This window comes from Lactuca serriola, chromosome 4 (genome assembly GCF_051521515.1).
Source record: "Lactuca serriola cultivar US96UC23 chromosome 4, Lser_US96UC23_V15, whole genome shotgun sequence".
Classification (NCBI taxonomy): Eukaryota; Viridiplantae; Streptophyta; class Magnoliopsida; order Asterales; family Asteraceae; genus Lactuca; species Lactuca serriola.
In genome coordinates this window covers 100,534,387-100,559,474 of record NC_136411.1, presented here as the reverse complement: position 1 = coordinate 100,559,474, position 25,088 = coordinate 100,534,387, and the positions used below count along the sequence as shown (strand labels likewise).

General features: G+C 36.0%; 3 protein-coding genes and 1 non-coding gene across 4 annotated transcripts; 2 read left to right on the top strand and 2 right to left on the bottom strand.

The window, feature by feature from the left end:
* Window positions 1-208: 208 nt before the first annotated feature.
* On the bottom strand, window positions 209-622 carry LOC145098661 (uncharacterized). Its single transcript, XM_079036276.1, has one exon. It carries the CDS (start codon window positions 620-622, stop codon window positions 209-211), a length of 414 nt encoding a protein of 137 aa, XP_078892402.1.
* Window positions 623-1,751: 1,129 nt separating this feature from the next.
* LOC145049049 (small nucleolar RNA R71) lies at window positions 1,752-1,858 on the top strand. The gene has a single exon (XR_013683169.1). It is a non-coding gene; the product is annotated as a small nucleolar RNA R71 (small nucleolar RNA).
* Window positions 1,859-15,783: 13,925 nt separating this feature from the next.
* Window positions 15,784-18,181, top strand: LOC145102187 (protein SHOU4-like). Its single transcript, XM_079039565.1, has 4 exons — window positions 15,784-16,663; window positions 16,830-16,985; window positions 17,131-17,342; window positions 17,610-18,181. The coding sequence occupies exons 1-4, from the start codon at window positions 15,932-15,934 to the stop codon at window positions 17,800-17,802; spliced, it is 1,293 nt and encodes a 430-aa protein (XP_078895691.1). The 5' UTR covers window positions 15,784-15,931; the 3' UTR covers window positions 17,803-18,181.
* A 425-nt stretch (window positions 18,182-18,606) lies between these two features.
* On the bottom strand, window positions 18,607-21,153 carry LOC145100268 (RPM1-interacting protein 4-like). The gene is made up of 4 exons (XM_079037607.1): window positions 21,086-21,153; window positions 20,469-20,894; window positions 19,391-19,585; window positions 18,607-18,803 (listed from the first exon to the last, which is right to left on the bottom strand). The coding sequence occupies exons 1-4, from the start codon at window positions 21,089-21,091 to the stop codon at window positions 18,783-18,785; spliced, it is 648 nt and encodes a 215-aa protein (XP_078893733.1). The 5' UTR covers window positions 21,092-21,153; the 3' UTR covers window positions 18,607-18,782.
* Window positions 21,154-25,088: the final 3,935 nt, after the last annotated feature.

Below are 25,088 nucleotides of genomic sequence, written 5' to 3'. Positions count from 1 at the left end.
GCCTTGTTATTAATATTGTGTTCTTGCTGTTTCATATTCATATACTTGTTCAAGATCTAATCGATCTTCATAGATTAAAAGTTACTTTTTAATCCTATCAGGTGCAAACTCTTTTACTAGTAATTCGTCATCCAAATCAATAGAGGAAACTTCTTCCTTACTTGTTTCTTCTTGCTTATAATCTTGTGTAGCCTTAAACACTGCTGATTCATCTCCCATCCCTTAATGTTATTGTAGACTCGCATACATCTACTAATGCACATGCGGTGTTCAAAAATGGTCTCCCCAAAATAATTGGACCTTTGGGGTCTTCTTCCATGTCAAGTATTACAAAATCCACGGGGAATACAAATTTGTCAACCTTTATGAGAATATCTTCACAAACACCTTTTGGACGAATGATTGTCTTATCTGCTAGATGGATCTTCATATTAATAGGCTTTGGCTCCGACAAATTTAACTTTTTGAAGAAAGAATATGGCATTAGATTAATACTTGCACCCGAATCGGTCAATGCCTGAGTAGCAATTATGTTTCCAAATTGACAAGGAATCGAGATGCTTCCCGGATCACCCTTCTTTTCTGGTAGCTCATTTAACACTAACTCAACGACTTTAGCCATATCTTTTCTAGCGGAAAAGAGACCTTAAGCAAGTTTACATATTTAGGCGTTTGTAGTATCGTTTCAACAAATGGAATGTTGACTTGAAGGGCTTTAACATGTTCCATGAAAGTTTTGTACTCTTTAACCTTTTCATCAGGTATGGATCGAATTCGATATGACAAAGATGGTCTGTAAGGCTGTAAGGGAACAACAGTTTTGTTATCAGACCATGGACTTGTCGAGACCATTAGAGGGACTCGGCGAGTCGTTTCGGATTTAGCTGAAACGCCTCTAACCGTTTCTTCTGCTTACTCCTTATTGGGGTTCTTCTGGATAGAGGTCAACGGAGTGAAGATTTTGTCAGAATCGGTGGCTATTACATTTATATGCGCCATTTTTGGGTTTTGTTCGGTATTGCTTGGAAGTCCATCAAGTGTTCTTTGATTAATTTGTTGTGCTAGCTGACCGATCTGTTTTTCAATGTTATGAAAGGAGGCTTGTTGATTCCTGAGCAATATTTGTTGATCTTTCATCATAGCTTGATGATCTTTAAGCATTTCTCTTTGCTCCTTCAATTCATTATCAGTTTGATTGTGCCTCTTCTCGGACGCTGCTACAAACCTTGTGAACATCTCCTCCAAATCAACTCTTTTTTCAATAACCGGTTCCTCTTTTTTATATAAACCCCTCTCTCTTTGTTTGAACTTCTCCTCCTTTGCCTTTTTGTATTCTTCATACGGGAGCCATTCCTTCTTCGGTTTCCGCCAATTGTCATCAAATCTGTCGCCAATTGAATAGCATACTTGCGCCTTTTTATTTCCATTCTCGTCCAAGTTGCAATCTCTCGTAAGGTGAGGTCCATTGCAATTTTCACAACCCACCCAAATAGCATGGATTGTTTGATCCATCTTTGTCATCTTCCTATCAAAACTATCTAGTTTAGCCATCATTGCCTCCATGCCATCGTTAACCGTGTTCACTACCCCTACTTACTTGTGATATTCTCTAGAATGTTTTGGAGAACTCCTCAATCAATTCCTTGATCAACGGGGGTGCCTTCTTTGTGAGGGGTCCTTGCGAGTCAAGGAGTTGTCGAGTTGTAACACTGACTCCATCATAGAATATGGAGACTTTTTGTTGGCTATTAAGGTCATGGTGTGGGCAATTCCTTAGTATACTTTTGTACCTCTCCCACGCCTCATAAAGGGACTCTCTGGGTTGTTGTTCAAAGTTGGCTATAACTTTCTTCAACTTGGCTATTTTTGAAGGTGGGCAAAATTGGTCAATGAATTCTTCTTTCATCTTAGCCCATGTAGTGATGGATCCGGGAGGGAGTGACTTAAGCCAATCTTTTGCAGCACCCTTGAATGTAACTGGAAGCATACGAAGCAGATGGGTTTCGCGAGGCACATTTGGAACATTAAAGTAATCAGCTACATCATTGACTTCATCCAAGTGTTTATAAGCATCTTCATGGTCTTTTCTGTAAAAGGGTATCTCCTTGAGTTGAGCAAGTATGTGACCCTTGAGCTCAAAAGTGCCAGTTGATGGAATTGCGAGTTGCACAAGTCCCAGGCCGGTGTCATCTCGTATCCTCTTCTTCCATTCCCCCATGGGGACTTCATCGATGTTAGCCATGGGAATAGCTAATTCGTCGTCGAAATCGGAATCGTGCCCGAATGTAGGGTCTTCTTCTCCTTCGGTTTCTTACTCGGTGTCCTCTTTGATTGGGTCGTCGCTTGCTAAAGAGGTGCTGGATTCTCCGACTTTCTTGCCCTTTTTCTTGCTGAAAACGGATTTAAGATTCCTTAGTGGTGAGTTCTTCAGTTTTTCGTGATCTCCAATTGTTATGCCTTTGTTTCTTCTAAGTGTTGCTTCCGAGTCGTCAAAAGGTGGGATCAGTGGTGTGCCTCGTCCCCTGGTCATAAACGTTCCGCAAACAAAAAGAAATACACGCGTAAAAAGAACAAAAGAAAATTAATAACGAGATTTTTCTGTTCAGCGATGGACTCGACGAGTCTGTTCAAAGGGACTCGGCGAGTCGAGTGCAAAAACAGCAAAAAAAAAATTAAACAAAATTTCCTAAAAACTACTAACTAAAATTCAATCCTAATGGTAAATTTAATAAAAACAGTAACTTTGTGCAAGAAAAATCTCACACAAACGATCGATAAGAATAGTAATCAATTCAAAGTTGGAATCGTTCCTCGGCAACAGCGCCAAAAACTTGATGTGTGTAAAACAGACTAGTTTTAATCCTACTTATAAAATTCAAATTAATCACACAAAGGCAGTGGACCTGTCTATTGGTGGTATAGTTCTAGTAAGCAGAGTATCGAACTCAAGGAATGGCAATTTAAACTAATTACAAAAATTATCTAATAGCAACTAACAAATAATAAAAGAGAGGGTTTTCTCTAGTTTTACAAGACTAGAAACTTACTAACTAATACTTAAACTAATTAACTGAAAACTAGATAAGCAAAGATTCGACTAAATTCAATAATAAAGGAGACTTCTGTTTAGGTTCAACTCAATTGATCCTATGGTTGATTTTATGGTAATAGTGCAATGGATTAACTCTTCTATTGGCTACCGATTCAGGTGATTAGATTCACATTCGCTACACTAATCCTTAGAAAACAAACTAACTCAAACAATGGCCAATTGTCTAAATTAATTTAATTCCCTAGGTTATTTATTCGGGTTAATTAAGACTTGTAATGGTTAACTTATTTGGTCCTTTAGTTAACCTCTTGTTGATGGTCATCACCCAAGCTCACACGTAAATTTACCTATTTTCTTATTAATTCTTGTTTCACATTCGCTAATCCTAGTCATATAATAAAGTGTTCACATAAATTATACGAGGTAAATAATTAAGAGATGTTCATGCAACTTAATTATCTTCCCATTAATAGAAAAATAGTTATCATTCACACAAAAGGTTCCTTAACAAGCTTAAATTAACAAAATCACCAATATTAAACTAATCCTACCATAAATCAAACCATAGTCTCAACATTGTCTCCCCAAACAGAAGTTAAGAGGTTTTAGCTCATGATTGAGGCAATTGAAAGCATAAAAACGAAATCTATATGTCTATACATGATGAAAAAAACAATAGATTGAATTAAGAATAATGAAAATTGCCTCTAATCTCCTTCGGAATCGAATTTTGGGTTGGATCTTCGTTCTCTAGGTCTTCTCTGACTTTTGTTCGCAGCTTTTCTCCCCATGGGTTCTATGAATTTTTTTTGTATCGATTTGAGAAACCGTATTTATAGATTCGACCCGACTCGCCAAGTCCATGGCCGACTCGTCGAGTCCGTCACTTAATCCCCGTGTACGGCAAGTTAAGGATTCCTTAGCTTCGCGAATCTTCGTAGCGACTCGTCGAGCCGATGCCAGACTCGCCGAGTTCCTTCCATTTTTTTAGTCTTTTCTTCTTTTGATCATTCCAAAACTTCCCGATGTTTACTCTTGCATCTTTTTGCTTCCGAGCATTCCTTTTGAACTAAAAACACAATTCAAACACTTTTAAGTATCTTTTGTCCATAATATGCAAATAAATAGCTAATAAATGATAAAAATCAATATTAAATAAAGGGCTAAATATGCACATATCACCAGAAATGGCAAGAAATGTTATTTCCTTTCATGCATTGAATAAACAAGGTTTTACCTTTTATTTTGATAATAATAATGGTAGTATTGATGCTTTCTTTAATAATGTTCTTTATTTTAAAGCATTACCTTGTGATGGTGTGTATGAAACTGTATCTGTTGTAGATAATCTAGGAAATAATGTATTGTGTATTGACTCTTCCACTAGCTTAGATAAAGCATCTTTATGGCATTGTCATCTTGGACATGTAAGCAAGAAACGCATAGGCCAACTCCAAAAGGATGGATTTTTGGAGTCATTTGACCTAAAGTCAGATGATAGTATGAATCTTGTTTGCTTGGTAAAATGACAAAGTCTCCTTTTACCGACACTTATGCTAGGGGTGAAGGTTTGTTGGATCTCATACACATGGATGTGTGTGGACCCTTCAGAACCACCACAAGAGATGCCAATCACTTCTATGTGACTTTTACTGATGATTTTAGTAGATATGGATATGTCTACTTAATAAAGCATAAGTCAGAAACCTTTGAGAAATTCAAAGAGTTTAAGCAAGAAGTGGAGAATCAGTTGGGCAGGAACATTAAGATGCTTCGATCCGATCGTGTTGGTGAGTATCTTAGTAATGAGTTCCTTGACTATCTTAAGGAATGTGGGATTGTCTCACAATTGACACCTCCTAGGACACCACAGTTGAATGGTGTAGCTAAGAGGAACAATCGGACCTTGTTGGACATGGTTCGTTCCATGATGAGTCGAGCTTCGCTACCAATCTCATTTTGGGGGTATGCCTTAGAGACTGCCGCCCATATCCTTAATCTAGTCCTTACAAAGAAGGTTGCCAAAACACTTTACGAGGTGTGGACTGGAAAAGTTCCCAATCTAGACCACATCAAGATTTGGGGTTGCGAGGCTTTCGTGAAATGCGAGACTCATGATAAGTTCGAACCCCGAAGTGAAAGGTGTATTTTCATTGGCTACCCACAAAAATCCTTTGGTTACATCTTCTACAGACCCAATGATAATGTGGTCTTTGTAGCAAGAAGAGGATTCTTTCGAGAGAGAGAAAGAGAGAGAGAGAGAGAGAGAGAGAGAGAGAGAGAGAGAGAATTCATAAGCTAAGGAGACAGTGGGAGGCAAATTGACCTTGAGGAAATTCAAGAGTCAAGTGCTGAAGGAACCTCAAACCCTAGCCCTCAACCTGAGGAGGAAACTCCTGTTGAGCCGACTGAAGAATCTATACCTCTGAGGCGTTCCACCAGAGTTAGGAATGCACCTGAGCATTATTATGGTTTCCATATTACTGCAGAAGGTGAAACACTTATCAGTGATAACACACTGGTAAATCTGGATGAGCCTAACAGCTACACGGAAGCCATGGCAGGCCCTGAGGCTGCTAAATGGAAAGAGGCTATGGATACCGAGATACAGTCCATGTATGACAATCAAGTGTGGAACTTGGCTGACAATGTACCTGATCGTAAGATAGTTGGGTGCAAATGGATCTTCAAGAAGAAGACCGACATGGATGGTAATGTACACACTTATAAGGCACGACTGGTTGCAAACGGTTATTCTCAAACTCCGGGAGTTGATTATGATGAGACCTTTTCACCAGTGGCCAAGATTAAGTCTATTAGGGTTCTATTAGCCATTGCTGCATTTCATGACTATGAAATATGGAAAATGGATGTCAAAACCTCTTTCCTTAATGGAAAGTTGGATAAAGATGTTTACATGGTTCAGCCAGAGGGTTTTGTCAGTACATAGTACCCTAATAGAGTGTGTAAGCTCGAGAGATCCATTTATGGATTGAAAAAGGCACCTCATAGATGGAATCTTTGCTTCGATGAGAAAGTCAAAGAATTTGGCTTTTCAAGGAGTGAAGATGAATCTTGTGTCTATGTCAAGGCTAGTGGGAGTATAGTCAGCTTTTTGGTACTATATATGGATGACATATTACTCATAGGAAATGACATCCCAACCCTGCAGGAAGTAAAGTCATGGCTTGGGAAGTGTTTCTCTATGAAGGACCTTGGAGAAGCTGCCTATATCCTAGGGATAAGGATTTTTAGAAACAGGAGTAAAAGACTAATTGGACTTAGTCAAAGCACCTATGTAGACAAAGTGTTGAAAAGATTCAACATGCATAACTCCAAGAAAGGTGAGTTACCTATCCAGTGTAATGCCAGACTGAGTAAAACTCAAATTCCGAGTACAGAGGCTGAGATAGCTGAGATGAGTCAAGTACCCTACGCTTCTGCTGTAGGCTCGATCATGTATGCTATGACTTGTACTCGCCCTGATGTTGCCTTTGCTTTGAGCATGGTTAGCAGATATTAGGGGAATCCTGGAAAGGCTCACTGGACAGCGGTAAAGAATATTTTCAAGTACCTGCGAAGGACTAAGGACTTGGTCCTTACCCTTGGTGGGAGTGGTGACTTGAGAGTTGTAGGGTATAGTGATGCTAGCTTTCAGACTGACAGGGATAATTTCCGCTCTTAGTCGGGCGGGATCTTTACCCTAAACGGAGGGGAAATTACTTGGAAAATTTCCAAGCAGGAGACAGTGGCTGATTCCACTTGTGAATCAGAGTATATAGCAGTAAGCGAGGCAACAAAGGAGGCTATATGGCTAAAGAACTTCGTCGGAGACCTTGGATTTGTACCAGCTATAAAGGAGCCAATGAAGATTTTTTGTGACAGCAATAGTGCGGTTGCCTTAGCCAAGGAACCAAGAGATCATGGGATATCCAGACACATTGACAGAAAATATCACTTCATCATACATCGAATAGAAAAAGGAATCCTCGTGGCAAAGAGGGTATCATCAGATGAGAACCTAGCAGATCCCCTAACGAAGGGATTGACTCGGGTTAAGCATCACCAACATGCTCGAAGCATTGGGCTGAAGGATGATATTAGTTTTAGTAGTTAGATAATTTTGAAATTTGTAAAATGTAATTGACGTTTGATGATAAATAAAAGCTGTTATTTATGAGTGAAGTGTTGCTATCTCTTGTCAATCGTTTACTATTATTTCTTTTTGCATGTTTTGGCTTCCAGAATAATTATGTTATGGTTTATATCATATTGTTCAAACTCTCCACAGTCGGTCATATGTTGGAAGTAGATATGAATCAAGACTGTCATGGGTTGGCTTGTAGAGGTCTAAGGTGTTAGACAAAGCGGGGCTACAACACTCATGAGTGCTCATAAGTTCTGAGTATTGGATTAAACCCACGCTCACTTGTATCACTTCATGGAATTTATCTTGAGTGATCGTGAGACGGTAATATCATATAAGTCTTCAAACCTAGAGATATGATTTGTTGCCTATGATTTGATTATGCATTGATCGCACGAAAATGCATTGGTAACTCGATGTTATAAATCGTGCTTTTGTGTGTAATTTAACAAGTAGTAGAGCAAAAATATGAGTCAAAGTTTATCTGTTCCTTTTAGGATTAGAAGCGATACCTGGGCCCCTCGATGATTTTGTTTTGACCTATGTATCGGGCCCGGTCAGAACTAAATTGATGTGTTCAGTTAAGTTCTATGTCAAACAAATCAGAAATCGGGAAACAAATGTTGGACAATAATCAAGACCATGTTCCATGTATTTGTCCGACTGATATCTAGAACAGAGGATTATATGATCACTTATTTAAAATGGCGCTTCATAGTTCAACAGAGTTTAAAGAGCTATGATTGTTGATCGGTTCCTGAAGTCATACTTGCAACTATAGTTATTAGACTTATCCAAGTGGGAGACTGTTGGATATAGTGTCTAAGTCCATAACTATATTTGGTATGTACTTGACCCGACCCGGCATGGTCCATTTGGGTTGCATTTCACCCGAACAAATTATGGATAATCTTTTGAGAATAGTATAAGTTATGATTTATTAATATATTATAAGTTCTAATATATTAATATAAAATCATATTATTTAATTAGTGTTGATCAATAATTAATTTAGTGATCAAAAGTATGACTAATTAAATATGGGCTCTTGTATTTATATAGTGTGGGCTATTGCTTATTTGGAATGGACTAGGCTTGCATGGAAAGTCCATGGATACTCCATGGAGCTTTAACCCATGGATCTCATGGAAATGAAAAGACATGGGTATTAGGGTTTACATGGATATAACCCTAATCCACCACACTATATAAAGGAGGCTTTGGTTCTTGAAATCACACTAGTTGTGGTGAGTATACTAAGAAGGCCGATTTCAAGAAGGTTGTGACTATTCTCTCAAGGTTCCAAAGTTTATGGTGATTTGTGATTTCCATTTGAGGCATCCACACTATTGGTGCTAGGCTCTCAAACTCCAAGCAATCAACTACAACTACAAGGTAAGTGATTCTACTAGCTTTATTTGATTCAAGTTCCCTATGCCATGCTAGATAGGATAAGAACCTTGGAAAAAATAATTATTTGCATGTATCTTAGTCAAACATAGATCCAAGGTTTCTAGGGTTGCATGTACACCATAGGAGTGTTAGAATGCTCAAAACCCATCACTTTCGACCCACTAACCATGGTGAGGAAGACTCATCTCAGACTGTTAAATCTCACAGATAAATCTCTGGCTATTGGTCCGAAAATCCCCGCGCTATCATCATAAAATAACATCCAATTAATAATTAGATCTCATTTCACACAAAGAGTCTAAACTAAGGTAAAAGACCATTTTACCCTTTACCTAACTTGGCCCAAGGCCAAAGCCCAAACCAACTACTCAAAAAGGCCCAATTCCAAAAATGGTCACCTAAAGCCCAATTATGGCCCAATCTTCCAAATTAAGCCTAAACCCCTTCATGGGCCTTCAACCAAAAGAATCCAAACTAGAAATATGATGGCCCAACAAGTCCCTAAACTCTGAAGGTCCACACATGGCCCAAAACCGAGAAGCCCAAATCTAAAGCCCACCTGCTGAGTATGCGGGGCGTACTCAGCTTGTACGCTCAGCGTACACGCTCTGGGGCAAGTACGCGCAACATACCAACTTGTACGCCCAACGTACTCCCTAGTTGACCACCCCACATCAATAAGCACTTAATCCATTCAGCCCTTACTCCATACTCTCAGATCTTGTCTCAAAAAATGATTTATCACGTAAAGTTGGCAACTTTACATGCTTGCATGGCTTAATGGGGCTCTAGAGCTCAAAAGAGCTTAACAAAGGGTGTTAACACATGCATGAGTCCATACACTCCATAAAGTTTTCATTTTTATGCATAAGGGACCCCTAACATGTCCAGATTTAAAAGGTTAAGCTTCTAAAACGACCTTAGCTCACAAGGACCAACCAAAATAGCCATAAACAAGCCCAAAAGAAGATCTATACAAGGATTTGAAAAGTTATGGACTTTATACCTCAAAAGTCAAAAAATGATGAAGCTAAATCTGGATCTCTAATCTCTTCTCCAAAGAATGAATCTTCAATCTTCTTCTACCACTTCAAGATACACAAAAGCACACCAAAATGCTTCACAAGAGCTCAAAACACCAAAACAAAGGCTAAGGGAGAGGTTAGGGTTTTCAATATATGGAGGATGGTCTAAAATGGTCAGGAGATGGGTTTAAGAAGCTTAAATAGGGCACAAACCCTAAAAATTAGGGTTTGTCCCAAACCAACGTACGCCCAACGTAACCCCACATACGCCCAGCATACGTGGGCGATGCCTACGATCTAAGTCTAGCTAATATGCTAAGCGTACTCATAGAGTAATCCCCGCGTAATAGCCAGAGGACCAAAATGCAACTATTTTGTTTTAGCAAGGGTTAAAAGGAAACTTACAAGGTCTGAATGTTATACTGGCCAACTAATTTTTATGTGTAGGATGTATGTCATTATGTGACTATTACTTATGTGATTGTATGATATATGCATGGAGCCAATTTTGGCTCAGAGTCATTATGGACTCGTGGTTGATATGTCTAGGGTTGATACAAACCCAACACAACCATTTGTTGTTACATAGGATTGATACGGACCTGACATAACAACATGATTTTATATTTTTGTGTATTGTGTATGTGGTGTTTTGGCACAGCTCACTAACCTTTGTGCTTACATATATGTTTTTGGTTTCAGGTACTTCTGGTAAGAAAAAAAGGAAAGGCCTGACATGATGGCACAACATCCTCCCCCTCATGATTTCTGCATTTTATGATCCCTGTTACTCTCATATTTTGTGATTGTTGTATTTTGGATGTTTTTGTAACGCTTGATTCAGGTGCACATTTTATTATTTTGATGAAGTTAAAATTTCAATCCTGGCCCCTCTCATGACGTGGGATTTCTTGTCGTGTCATGAGGAATTAAATGATCGTGCCATTTTGCGGCTCATGACGTGAGCAATGGATAACTCATGACATGAGATTTGTCTGTGTGTAAAGCCCTAGTTTTGAGGGTTTCACTCCATATTTAACGATAGTGAGGGCTAGGGTTAGCCACCCTCAGCCTCCATCACCTCCTTACCCTGCCTTTCAAAACCCTAGCATCCATTGTTGGTCTTTGAGCTCATTTGTAGTGTTTTTAGCCAAGAGGAAGAAGAGGAAGAGCATCCAGTTCATCATTCCTGCATTCAAGCCTCACCATCATCCATTTTGGAACCTTCTGGACTTGCTGTGAGTTCCAAGTTCCTTGCTTTATGCGTCCTTAAGCTTAGATATAGGTTTTTGTGCTTATTTCTATATATTCAAGTTGATATAGTGATTGGAGTCCACAAAGTTGCCAACTTTATGGATCTCCAGGGTCCCTTGAGTGTTATAGTTAATAGATCTGTAGTTTGGTGGAGTTTTATGACTCTTGTGTGAGATTTGATGTCATATTTCCCCATTTGTGCCCTAGTTGGTGTTGGGACATGTATTGGACATGCATGTCCAAACAGCCACTATTTTTATGATGTTCTGGAGTGAATTAGACTATATGGAAGGTTTGGTTGCTTGTCGATCCATAGTTTAATTAAGAACTTCTGATCTGGGTATCTTCACGACGTGAGGGTTTGGGGTGTCATGATGTGAGGATGCCAATCCTCGACTATTTTGGACTTTTTCGGATCATGACATGACCATTAGAGGGGCCACGACGTGACCCCTAGATGTGAGGCTTTTGGGTTCAACTTGACTTTGACCTTGACCAAGATTTAACCAAGTTTGACCTATGGGTATTTTGGGTATTTTGAGCTGTATTTGAGACTGGTCATTATTTGATGAATAGATTTCGTTGAGATGTATTCGGAGATGTGTTCTGTTCAACGATCTTGCTCATACTGAGAGGTGAGTCTTCCTCACTGTACTTGCGGGTCGAAGGCACCAATGTCGGCCCATTGGATTGATATCATGGTTTACCATATGTTGCTATGTTGTACTGATCTGTTAGATCTGTATTTTAGTTTCTAGGGTGTTGTTATGCGGTAGTGATCTGTAGATCTGCATGTTTGTCTGTTGGCTGATTATATGTTTATCTGTTATGTATATGTCGACATATTTTGAGTTGTGATTGAGGTTTTTCTGCTTTATGCGTGAGCCAACAGACCGGGGGCATTCCAACCTGATGGTTGATTGGGCTCGAGGGTATTTCATGCCGGCGATGACTAGACCCGGAGGTTGACTGGGCATGGGGTATTCCAACCCGATGGTTGATTGGACCCGACATGCTGTTGTTTATGTGTTGGTACTTAAAGGGAAACTCATTAAGTTTTGGCTTACGGTTTTAGTTTATGGGTTCAGATACATCTAATGATCGCAGTAGGGGTGAGCATGGTGCGGTTCGGTGCGGTTTTCGGCCAAAACCGAACCGAAAACCGCAACTTCGGTTTTTTGAAATTTAGAAACCGCACCGTTCGGTTTTATGCGGTTTGGTTTTTTTGCGGTTTTTTGTTAGTTTTTTTTCGTTTTGCCTTTTTACTTAAACTCAAGTAACTCAGCGAGTTACCTTGACTCAGATGAGGAGTGCTAATCATTAATTGGAGATAAACCGATACTACCACCTCTTGGATTGAAATCATATTACATAACCACTCATCAAACATGTTTCTAATGCTTCAATATAATACGAATTTAATATAATATTTGTTTCACAAGTACATACGATAATATCAATTAATGTATTCATAAAAATGATACTATATCACTAATAGTCTTCATATTTGAATGTTAAAAAATGTCATAAACATTATTTGTTATTGTAAATACCACTGAATGTATGCTTAAAAATATACAATCATCATCCGATATATAAGATAGATATTTACATTTATAGAAATTTTAGTTGTCATAAGTTCTTGGTTCTTACAAATATCAACACCTAATAGATATATATATATATATATATATATATATATATATATATATATATATATATATATATATATGCGGTGCAGTTCAGTTTTTTGCGGTTTTTGCGAGATTAGAAACCATACCGCACCGAGTATTTTCGGTTTTTGCAAAACTAAAAACCGCACCATCGGTTTTCATTTCGGTTTCGATTTTTCGGTTTTGGTTTATGTGGTTTTTACGGTTTTTTTGGTTTGCGGTTCGGTTTTTGCTCACCCCTAGATCGCAGGAAGGCGAAGGCGTGACCGTACATATCCTCCTATCTGATGACATTATGATTTTGGATAAACAATTTGGAAACCTTGGTTTTGTAAACATTTTTATAATATGGGTTGTTTTTGAAAGTTTTAAATTGTTGTGATTTTTGGGATGTTACAGTTTTCGAGACATGTGATGTTTGGATTGATGAATTGAAAAATGAAAAGTTTACTTATGGATTTGGGTCATTATAAACAAAAGGAATATAATTACTAATGTTTCAAGCATAATCGTATATACTTCTGATTCATTTGAAAATATTGAACTCTTAGTTGCTCTAGAAATCAAGGAGAGAGAAGAAAACACTTGCAAGAATCGAATTCTATTAATGCAAGGGAGAAAAGGAACAAAATTAATAAAGGTCAAAGGTTCTATTTCTCCCCGAGGTAACTTGGAGACACAATTGATTTGAACTAATTAAATAATCATATTTAATTCAAATTCAAATCATTTCCTTATCTGTTAACAAGAATGATTCGAGAAGCTCCTAGAGCCTCTCCAAAACCGTCCACCCTCTTAGGGTTTCCAGAATGTTCATTTTGCTCAACTATTGAACAATTAACATTTAGTCGCTATACCTTTAAATAATTTCCGATTAATCTAATTAATTTCAACAAGTTTTTAACTAATTTATCAAGCTATGATAAATTAATAAACTATTAATCTCACTCTCTTATATCCTTTTCTAGCTATTTTAGCTCCCTAAGGAATCCCTTAATGGACTTTGTTATTATTCCCAAATTTATACCAATTAGTTATGACATTGTACGTCAATTTCCAACAGGTATAACAAACCCCATACAATTAATGCCTCCAAATCTTGAGAGCAAAGACCACTGCTCCCAACTCCAAATCGTGTGTATGCTAATTTGCTTTATGAGACTTCAATTGCCTCGATGTGTACGCAATCACATGACTAGTATGTATAAGCACGACTCCCAAACCCATAATTAAAGCATCATAGTAAACCACAAGGCCGTCAATATCGGTGCCTCACACAACCTGTGCCTCAAAGTCTCGAACATTGTCTACTGCTCTGACCCCCAATGAAAAGCATCATTCTTTTCAATAAACGATTCAGGGATACCGCTATCTTGAAAAAACACTAGATAAATCCTCGATAATAACCAGTCAACCCAAGGAAACTCCGGATCTGAGATGAAGTGTTCAGAACCTCCCACTGCATCATTGCCCTGATCTTGGTTGGATTGACCAAGATACCATTCTGACTGACGAGGTGCCCCAAGAACTGAACCTTGCACAACCAAAACTCATACTTAAAGAGTTTAACATATAATCTCTCCCTCTCTAAATCCTCAAGAACCTTCTGCAAATGCTTTACATGCTGCTCCTTGGTCTTAAAGTAAAACAAATATCATTAATGAGCACATTCACAGACCGGTCAAGCATCGGTCTAAACACCCGATTCATCAGATCCATGAACATTGTCGTTGCATTGGTGAACCTAAATGACATCACTACGAACTCATAGCGGACATAACGAGTCTAGAAGGTCGTCTTTTGCACATCCTCATCCCTGACCCTCATCTGATGGTAAATTGACCTCAAATCAATCTTAGAAAACCAAGATGCACATTGAAGCTAATCAAATAAATCGTCAATCCTCGGTAGCGGGGAACGACTTTTCATCATGCGCTTATTAAGCTCCTTGTAGTCTATGTACATCTTGTGCGAACCTTCTTTCTTCTTGACAAATAAAATCGGTGCACCCCAAGGCGAAATACATAACCTAATGAACTCCATGTCCAAAAACTCTTGAAGCTGGGTGGATAACTCATGCATCTCTACTGGTGTAAGATGATATGGTACCTTGTCTATCGGAGCCGCATCCGGGATCACATAGATCCTAAACTCAACCTACCTCTTCGAAGGCACACCTGCCAAATCCTCAGGGAAGACGTATAGAAACTCACAAAATACAGGCATATCAGAAACCGACTTCTTCTTCCTCTCTTTAGTGTCAACAACATAAGCAAGATATCCTGAGTAACCATGTTGTAAATATCTCTTAGCCCTTGCGATAGAACATAAAGTTTATATAACTCTGACGCCCACACTATGTATGATTAACTCTCCCCCACTTAGAGTTCGAACTACCACCAACTGACGCACCAACTGCGACTCACAATCAATCGGAGGTTTAAAACAACTCAACCAATCTATGCCCACGATCACACTAACCTCCCCATAGGAATGAGAATACAATCAATCAGGAATCTCACTCTGAAAATCTCCATCACAGAGTTGCGATAAACCTTCAAAGTTGCACCATATGATCATCCACAATGACGACGTCCAATAGACGATCAAGTGCTCCTAAAACAACATTAAAGCTCCTATTGAATGAAAGTGATATGAAGAATTGACTATTTTTTCGTATCTATCTTTTTCTTTTTTTGAAACGACAAAAAAACCTTTATTTTGGCATCTAATAATGTCTAATGTCATAAATTACAAAATATGATGTATATATGTATAAGTTGCAACTTCAGAGAGCCAAAAAAAACATTGATAACCGACGACGCAACAAGTATTAACCTATTGTTAACCGGTTAAACCTTTTTAATTGAACTATTCTTAATTATTTATGTCAACTAAGTCATACAAAAATATTACATTAAATTAGAAAAAATAACACTTTTAAAACATTAGTACTAAAAAAATTAATAATAAAATTTGTAAACCAAAACGAAAACAAGTTAAAGACTAACGGTTACCAAAAAAAGAAAAGAAAAGGGAAAAAAAAAAGCACATACGGGCAACGTACAGAGAAAAAGTGCAACGTGTCATTATCACAAAAATCCATCAATTTTTCCTCATTTTCGCCTAAAACACGCTTTTCCAGCAGGAATAATCTTTCACATGCATCATTCACTTGTACAGTACAAATATCTTGTTGCTATCAACCTCCATTACCACGATATTCGCATTCTCTCTCTGCCACTTCACTTTCTCTCTCCCTGCAACTTCACTCTTTCTTCAATTTTCGCACACAGAATCTCTTATCTTTCTGCAATCTCACACACTTTACCCCTCTTTCTCGTTATCTCCTTGCGGGATTTCGAAAATGGGGAGCAGAATCCCATCACACCAGCTCAGCAATGGACTATACGTATCGGGTCGACCCGAGCAGCTCAAAGAACGCCAACCCACAACTGGGTCACGAGCCATACCCTACACCGGCGGCGACGTCAAAAAATCCGGTGAACTTGGGAAAATGTTCGACATACAAGTTTCAGACCACCCACAAGTACCATCGCTGCTTAAGCCTCACCGGGCTTCATCTTCTTCTCAACTGACCAGCGGTTCCTTCAGATCCGGACCCAATTCCGGCTCCGGTCCCATTCCTAAGCGAGGTTCCGGTTCCGGGTCTGGCCCGATGGTCGCGCTTCAACCAACTGGTTTGATCACATCCGGGCAGCTTGGATTGAGCGCCGGAAGAAGGTCCGGTCAGCTGGACCCCTCAGCGTCTGTGATATCCACAGGGAAGACTGTTTACGGGTCGTCTGTTACGACGCTAGGGTATGATGATGTGAGGTTAGGGTTTAGGGTGTCAAGAAAGTTAATGTGGGTGTTATTGGTGATGGTAGTGATGGGTTTGATGGTGGGGGCGTTTTTAACGGTGGCGTTGAAGAAGCCGGTGATTATGGCGGCGGTGGCGGCGGTTTTAGTTCCGGCTATGATAATCATACTGTGGAATTGTGCTTGGAAGAAAAGAGGATTGTTAGCTTATTTACGAAAATATCCCAATGCGGAGCTTAGAGGCGCCATTGATGGTGAATTCGTCAAGGTCACAGGGGTAATTCACCTACTCTCTATTCGTATACATACAATTTATGGAAAGTACATCTGTTTATGCACAATTAATCATCATTTAGTACCTCTTCTATTGACATTATATGTGTATTGTTTTTTTATATATAAGTATTATTATATTAATTAGCGGATTTAATAATTAAATGCAGATTGTGACATGTGGTAGCATACCTCTTGAATCCTCTTTTCAAAAGGTGTCAAGGTGTGTATATGTTTCCACAGAGTTGTATGAATACAAAGGATGGGGAGGGACATCCGCTAATGCTAAGCACCGTTGCTTCTCTTGGGGGTGTAGTAATTCCGAGGTACATTTTGTTTAGGGTTAAATGCAAGAAAGAGCATCGTACTTTTATGAAAACACAATGCTATAGGCTATAGCCTATAATAAACAAATGAATGAAAGTATGTTGCTATTTATTGTATTTTAAAGGCAACCATTTTTGTTAGCAGAAATACGTGGGTGATTTTTATATATCGGATTTTCAATCGGGGTTAAGGGCTCTTGTGAAAGCTGGATACGGAGCTAAAGTGGCTCCTTTTGTCAAAGAAACAACGGTTGTTGATATTACCAAACAAAACCGAGAACTATCTCCAAATTTTCTTAGTTGGCTTGCGGACCGTAGCCTCTCGAGTGATGACCGTGTTATGCGTCTCAAAGAAGGGTAATCCACTTCTTTCATAAAATTACGTTTTTGCCCTTACTCATTGACTCTTGATTTCAATTTTTTCTCACCCAAACCAAAAGGTGGGTGCTAAAAGACATAAATGCCCTCTTCATCCTCATGTCCCTTGTAACAAATGCAACTAAATACAACTTTTTCTGTTCTGTCCTGTCTTATGTCCCTTGTAACAAATGCAACGCAGTACAACCTGTTATGTCCTGTTCTGTCTTCTGTTCTGTCATGTTATCGTCTTTCTATATGACGCAGGTACATCAAAGAAGGGAGTACAGTGAGTGTGATGGGTGTGGTGCGGCGACACGATAACGTGGTCATGATCGTTCCACCAACCGAGCCCATGTCCACCGGCTGCCAGTGGGCCTGCGGGCTTCTTCCCACTTATGTTGAAGGCCTTGTGTTGACTTGTGACGAAAGTCAAAACGCTGATGTCATACCTGTGTAAATTATTGCTTTATGATCGAAATTACCGTAATGCCCTCCCCTCGGCTCAGGTCGCGACCCCACCATAGCTTTGCAGACTATTTATGTATAGAAGTTGCAGATGGAGAGCCTTGGTGGCTTGGTGAGTTTTAGGGTTGTTTGTGATGAGTACAAGGGTATTTTGGGTATTTCCTTGTACATGTTGGCTTAAGTTGTGGTAGATTAGGGTTGTTGCTGCATTGGAAGTTGTACGGTACAAGTTTCTCAATGCATTTCTTGCAAAATAGTCCCCAGAAGTTACATATGCTTTAACATGGAAGTGGGTGACAGTAATATGATGATTAATTGTAATAAAATGATTTAAAGTTGAGAATAAATAATTTTACTTTTAGTTTAGTAAACTTCTATTATATCAACTCCACCGGTTTTTTGAAACATGCAAAAATCCGTACCTATATTAAAATTGAACTAAAAAACCAGCGAGACTTAAAATTGTTTGAACCTGAGGAGTCATTATATTGTAATCTATAAATATCTTTGGGATTAATGAGAATGTATCACGGAATATTTTAAATATCCTTTTATGTAACATTAAAATTGTTTGAAGATAAAAGGTATAATGGTCATTTTTTTTTTAAAAATTAACTGCTGAGTGAGTTGTTAAAATAGATATTTATATTGTAATTTATAAATATCTTTGGGATTAAGGAGTATGTATCACGGAATATTCTAAATATCCTTTTATGTAACATTAATTGCTGAGTTGTTAACTTAGATATTTGTGGAGTAAAAATGCAATGAAGCTAAGTTTTAAGGACTCTAAATGAAAAATAATAAAACATATGGATTTTGTCCCTAGGAGGGTTGAAATCACAAATATTAATCAATATAATTTTACACCAGATAATCTTAATAATAATAGTTTGACAACATAATTGATTTAACTAAAAATTATGCGTACATTCTTAAAAAAACAATGTGGAGCCACAATCCCTTCACTTTTTAATACAGACAGCACCATTTCTGCATAATGATAATATCAGATACGAAAGTTAAATACTTCCTCAAAGTAATAATAACCATTGAGTTGTTTTAGTTTTTGTCCATTAAAACCATTTATTTTCTAAAATTTGTAAATCAAGGGTTGGTAAAAACTTACGAATAGATTAGATTTGTTGTATTAAAAAATAATAAAATTACTAATTGAAATTAAAAGACTTATGTGGACGATGTTATAATTTCTAGAAATTAAAAAAATTACAGTTTCTAACAAAATAGTAACAATTATCCGGAGTGACAACTAATGTTTTCAGAAACTAAACTATTAATGCTATGTAATCTTTTTAGATCCACTTAGATGAACATGGAATAACAATTAATGTTTTCTTGAATAACAAAAAATGCAACTGGTTTTCTTGAATTATCAGTTGCGAAACATTAATTTATCAAAATTAGAAAATATAATGGTTTTATGGACACAATAACAACCTAATTGCTTTTTAAGCATCGGAATATAATAGATATGTTTTTTCTGGATTTTTTCTTATCTTTACATTTTATATGATAATGTTATAATGGTTTGTATTTCATGTGACTAAAAAGATACATACCTTGATTCCTTTGCTATCTTTTTTAGGATTTTTGGGGATATTTGGATTATCATGTTGAGGGATTGGTGGGAATTTGGTGGCTGCAATGTGTTTTTCCTCTTTGACTTTCTGAAAAATGACTGTAAAACCATCTCCAGATCTTGGGTCCTTTTCATCCCATGCCCCAAACATTGGGACCGATGCTGATCTATGCGACTGTCATAATGTAAAATTTACAACTTTTAATGCATAAGGTACATGTAATTTCAAGATTATGAGAACATGCGAACCACAAATTCTTTAACACAAAAATAGTATGAAATCTTCTTCGATTACACTTACAACATAGAAAATAGGTGTTGATGAAGAGTGGATACACTGAATTTGATGTTATATATTTAATATTACAACACCAAACTTGAGTTTGTATATTAATTGTTAAATATCTAACAAAAAATTAGAATTTAATCCATACAAAATATGGTATTACAGAATGTGTGTCGGGAGTTTGAACATAAGTTCAATATTGGATATGATTTTTAGGAATTTTAGTATGCATTTAAAATTGTCATTTTTATTTTAGCAAGTTTTCATAATATAGAATATTATTATAATAAAATATTAGTTTTTTTTTCTCACGACATATCATCACAAGATTAAAGTATGTGGAATTCGAACGTAGACAACTTCATTTTGAAATGCTTAAATATCAAGAATAATCATTACGTCATTAAGTCTTATCGGTGTGCATAATGAAATATAGTATAATTACACATAAGTGTTATGATTTAATAAAATGAACAATATAGTAATAAAAAATATGCTATTTTATTATTAAAATATTTAAAGTTAGACTAGCAATTATCATACAAACATAAGATGTACTCTGTATTTAATTTAAAGTGTTATTATATGTATTTATTCGCTAACATAGAAAATTAAACAAATACACCCACCAACTCACACACAGAATAGGGTACACCTAACAATTAGGAGGGGATTACATATAGAATAAGCCTTAAATTATGGTTTATGTGTTTTAAATGTTTGAGATTGCCTAAATTAGCTCAATATAAATAAAGAACAAAATTTCACATACCACAATATCGTCGGCTGGATTATATCCATATCTTGGTCTATTGGGTGCGGGCGAAGGTGAAGGTGGTGCAAAATTACTTGTCATTTCTCTTGTGTTTGTGTTTGGGCTCTTTTTTCGATCTGATTTGTAGCTTTGTTGCTTACTTGATAAATCTGAGATCGAACTCCTTTCACTACTTACTTTTGATGAGGTCGTACTTTTCTTGCCTCCAGATTTCATGTTTTTATCTGCAAAAATGATATCATCATTGCTGATATCATCATTATTGCCTCCATAAGCCATAAAAGCTTCAGGGTTTTCCTCTGGGTCGTTAGGGTTTATCATGATACCGGAGCCTTTATCTTTCCGTGCGTTGTCAAAGTAAGCTGTGTAAGGGACATTGTCAGCATCCCAACTCCCAAACTTTGGGATATGCGAACGTTGTTGCTGCCATAAATAATTAAATAATTATATTTAATACGTATTGATTTGTTATTATTTCAAACGGGTAAATAGGAAACACAAGGTTATAAATAAAGAAAATCAAGATTATTATTGATTAGAGGTTAATAAAGGAACAAAATCAAGATTATATAAGAACAAATTAAAACCCTTAGAAGTGATGAGAAATAACTTACAGACATGATTGGTTTCTGATTGAATTTGAAAGAAGAATGAGAAAAAGGAAATGATGACAGAGTGAAGAAGTCTTGCTTTTGTTATTGCTTGTGGGACCATTTTGAAAATTTATATTAATTTTCGGCCTGCAGGAAAAATTCCAAGGACTTGGAGGGGTGGTTCTAGACAATATTTTGATAACTACAATGTTTCAAAAGTTTAAGACAATAAAAATTCTTTAATTTTTGACACTACATTAATAAACTTTATTACAAACTAATTATTATATTTGTAGTAAAATAAGACATGTTTATCGATCCACTCAAATATGGTTTATAATATGAATTTTTGTAGTCTAAATTCTATGTTGCATTATTCAATAAACCGAATAATTTTTTTAACAAGAATAGAATTTGATCATTATCCTCTAATTTTCGATGAAGAAAACAATTAAAAACTATCTACAGTTGTTAACTCTCATAATTTAGTTATTTTAATACACACACTATTTCATTTATAATGAGATTTGTAAGAATAACGTTTTTGCTTTTTTGGTAGTATTGCACATTTGTCTTTCTTTTTGTCTCCGACTATATCAAAGTTAGTCTTCTTTGTTCATATTAATTGTACTAATGATCTTCATTAGTATCCCTTTTGCTTATAAAATATTCGTAGTTGCTTTTGTTTTTTCGTTAAAAACTGAATCGTAGTGTTAAAATGAAAGAAAAAACACATGGCCTGGTGGCTTGCAAGAAGAATAGTCGAGAACTTAACCACGATAGATTGTTTTAACTTTTAACTGCAAGTATATTGTTATAGTTACTAAAATGCAAGAAAAATACTGCCAAGTTACAGAAATAAATAATTTTAGACAAAAAAAAAAACTATTTGTGATATCTCTTTGGTATATACCTAACTTAGCATTTATAATTAGCAAAAAGACTAGTAACAAATTAAAGTTGTTTCTTGTAAACCCGTAGTATTTTTGACATATATTCACTCTAATTCCAATATGCATCGCCGAGTCTGTCACTAATATTTATCTTCATAAAATTGCAAATAAAAATAGACACTATCATAAATATTTGCTTAAACAAAATGATTGACCATCATTTTCATTTTCCTCCCTAGCTCTAATTTTCAATTCTCTATCACAAAATCGATGCCCAACCTCGCCTCCTTTGATCATTTTCTCCAATGCACTCAGACCATCGAAGCTTATACGTCGAACCCTGGAATATGTGCTTTGGTAATTGTCGAACCTTACTCCATCTCAGGTTTGATATTGTTGATAAAAAAACCCATGTGTTTGTATGCATATTTTGCTAGTCTAATACTCCATTTTGTTGAGATGGATGCTTGTGCACCAAGCTTTCACATCTTAATCCTTATTCAAACTCTTGTAAAATTGTTTCCTTTTTAAGTTTCTTAGTTTTAATTCATTTAAGTTTTATATATGTATTTAAACATTTAAATGTAATGCTTGGATTTCAAGTAAACATAATAACAATTCTAGTTCACCTTGTTATATAGGGTATTAGAGAGAAGGATACTTAAAGACTAACAACCATCAAATATGGTCGAAAGTAGCGGTTGAACTTCTGGGTTTCCCTACCTATACACTCAAAAATGAATAAAAGTATATAGACGGGAAAATCTTCATCCTTGTTTTTGAACTGTGGGGTTTCATCTCAATATAAGTTATGTTTAAATGTTATTAGAAAATCTCCATCCTCATTTTCAAACTTCTAGGTTTCATCTCATGTGAGACATCGATTCTAATTGTTGAACAAGTTTTATGGGTTAAAGATGGATACCTTTCAAGAAGACATAGGGTTAAAAAGTTTTTTGGATTGGATATTGAAACACCCCTCGTATGGGTTAGAAGTAATTAGGTTATCTTTTCAAAAATATTTAGTAATTCAAAAGAAGTATTCCTGAATTTAGATTCTAACACTTTAGTTTTAGAATTTAAGTTTGAAAATTTAATATAAGAAGGTGTACGATTATAGCAAAACAATAGTCCAAGGATAATCATTACAAATACGTGGACTTCTACATATCCCAACTATTTTTACTATCCAAAGCTCCCATCTACAACTCTAAGTACATTTCAAAATAGTAACCTTAGACTTGGAAAACCTAGTGAGTAAACCCAGAGTTAGACTACAAAATAGAATTGGATAGTTGACAACAATCAAATTCCAACGTCAAACTACCAAAAAAACATTTCAAAACCATTTGTATTTATAAGTATATGGTGATAAGATGCATTAAAACTAATTATTTCAAAATCCAACCAAAATGTAATATACATGTTTTAGATTGCCAACCTAAGTGCTCTACTCTCAAAATAATTCTCTTTAATTATAGGCTCTTGATTGTCCCGTGGCATAAAGTAGCATTACACTTAAAACTGGTTTAAAGGCTCGGTATCGTATACCAACATTTTGAAAACATGTGATCATCATACATGAGTCCATGAAGCGGGTTTACAAGTCCCATTCACTAAGCATTTATAGCTTAACTGTCCCTTGTAGACGAAATGGAAGTTAAATGTCAAAAGTGTCTGGGAAACACTCAAGTCAACATATCCTAAGTGAAATGCATATATATGATCCTTAAACAAGTTTTCAAACTGAATGAACCATTCCCCAAGTAAAAAAAAACTTTGAAAATATATTTCATGAATGCATCAAAATATGTATAATAATCATATAGAAAGCAAAAGTGCTAAAGGATATCATTAAACCAAAACATTTATCAAATGTAGTGATAGGGACATGTACTCTCAGTATTCCCTCACCTCAAAAGATTTAAGAAGCTTCTTAGTTAATACCTAATTGACAAATTATATGATTACAAAATGACTAAAATGCTCTTATGAAGGTCTCCAACTTCCTTTAGTTCATTTTATGATTAGGATCCTTGCTTTAACTCTATATAAGTTATGGAACCCTATTATATAAACATATTAAAGGTCAAGAGAAAAACATAAATAAAAAACCAAGAGTAGAAGAATATAAGAACATATGATTTAGTGCGTTAATATTCTCTTAATTCGGAATAAAGGTTTATGTAATATTATGTAATTAATTTATTATCTGAATGAAAGTTGGTCAAACACACACTTATTTAAGTATTTTGTTTTGAATTTGTAGAAATATTTTTTGTATACATACTCTTACTATTTGCGTTATTATTATGTTATGAATTTTATATATGCAACTTTATGACGTTATTTAACAGTAAAGTTACATTATAAATTTATTTTTATGTTCAATAAATTTTTTATGTTAACCAAGTTCTTACTGGAAATCTTTAGTTAAAATATTATTATTAATAAATATTTTTTATTGTAACTTGTTGATTCAAATGATGTTTTATTGTATTTTACAATAATTTTGATGGAAATAGTTTATATAAACTATATATATATATATATATATATATATATATATATATATATATATATATCGATCTTTTAATCGTAATATTAAAATTCAACTAGGATTACTAACTTCTTTTAGAATCATTATGATTGAAAGATCGAAATAAGTACATAAGATATCAAACAATGACAAGCACATAAAGAGATTAATCAAAAACAAATTTCGATTGAGAAAATATCTCACACAGAGAGAGTTCACAAAGCTATTTTTTTACATGCAACCCTGGTGTAACTTATATACTAGGTTGTTGACTATTCTAGATTCAAATCCCTACATATCAGGGATTTGAATAACTATGATAACTACCATATATTAATGATATATACTATTAAAAATAGATCCTATCACAAAGATGACAGATCATGATACTTATCTAACAAGTAACATATCACACTGTCTTTTTAAGCCTGATCAGCGTCTCTGGCGCTAATGATGTGTTCAGCATGATAAAAGTTTTACACATGATTATAAGGTTTGATCTTACAGTATCCCCCAATATGATAATGTCAAAACCTATTCGAAAATATATTCAAAGAGGACTTTTTCAACATTTGAGATGATCTTGGGCTTG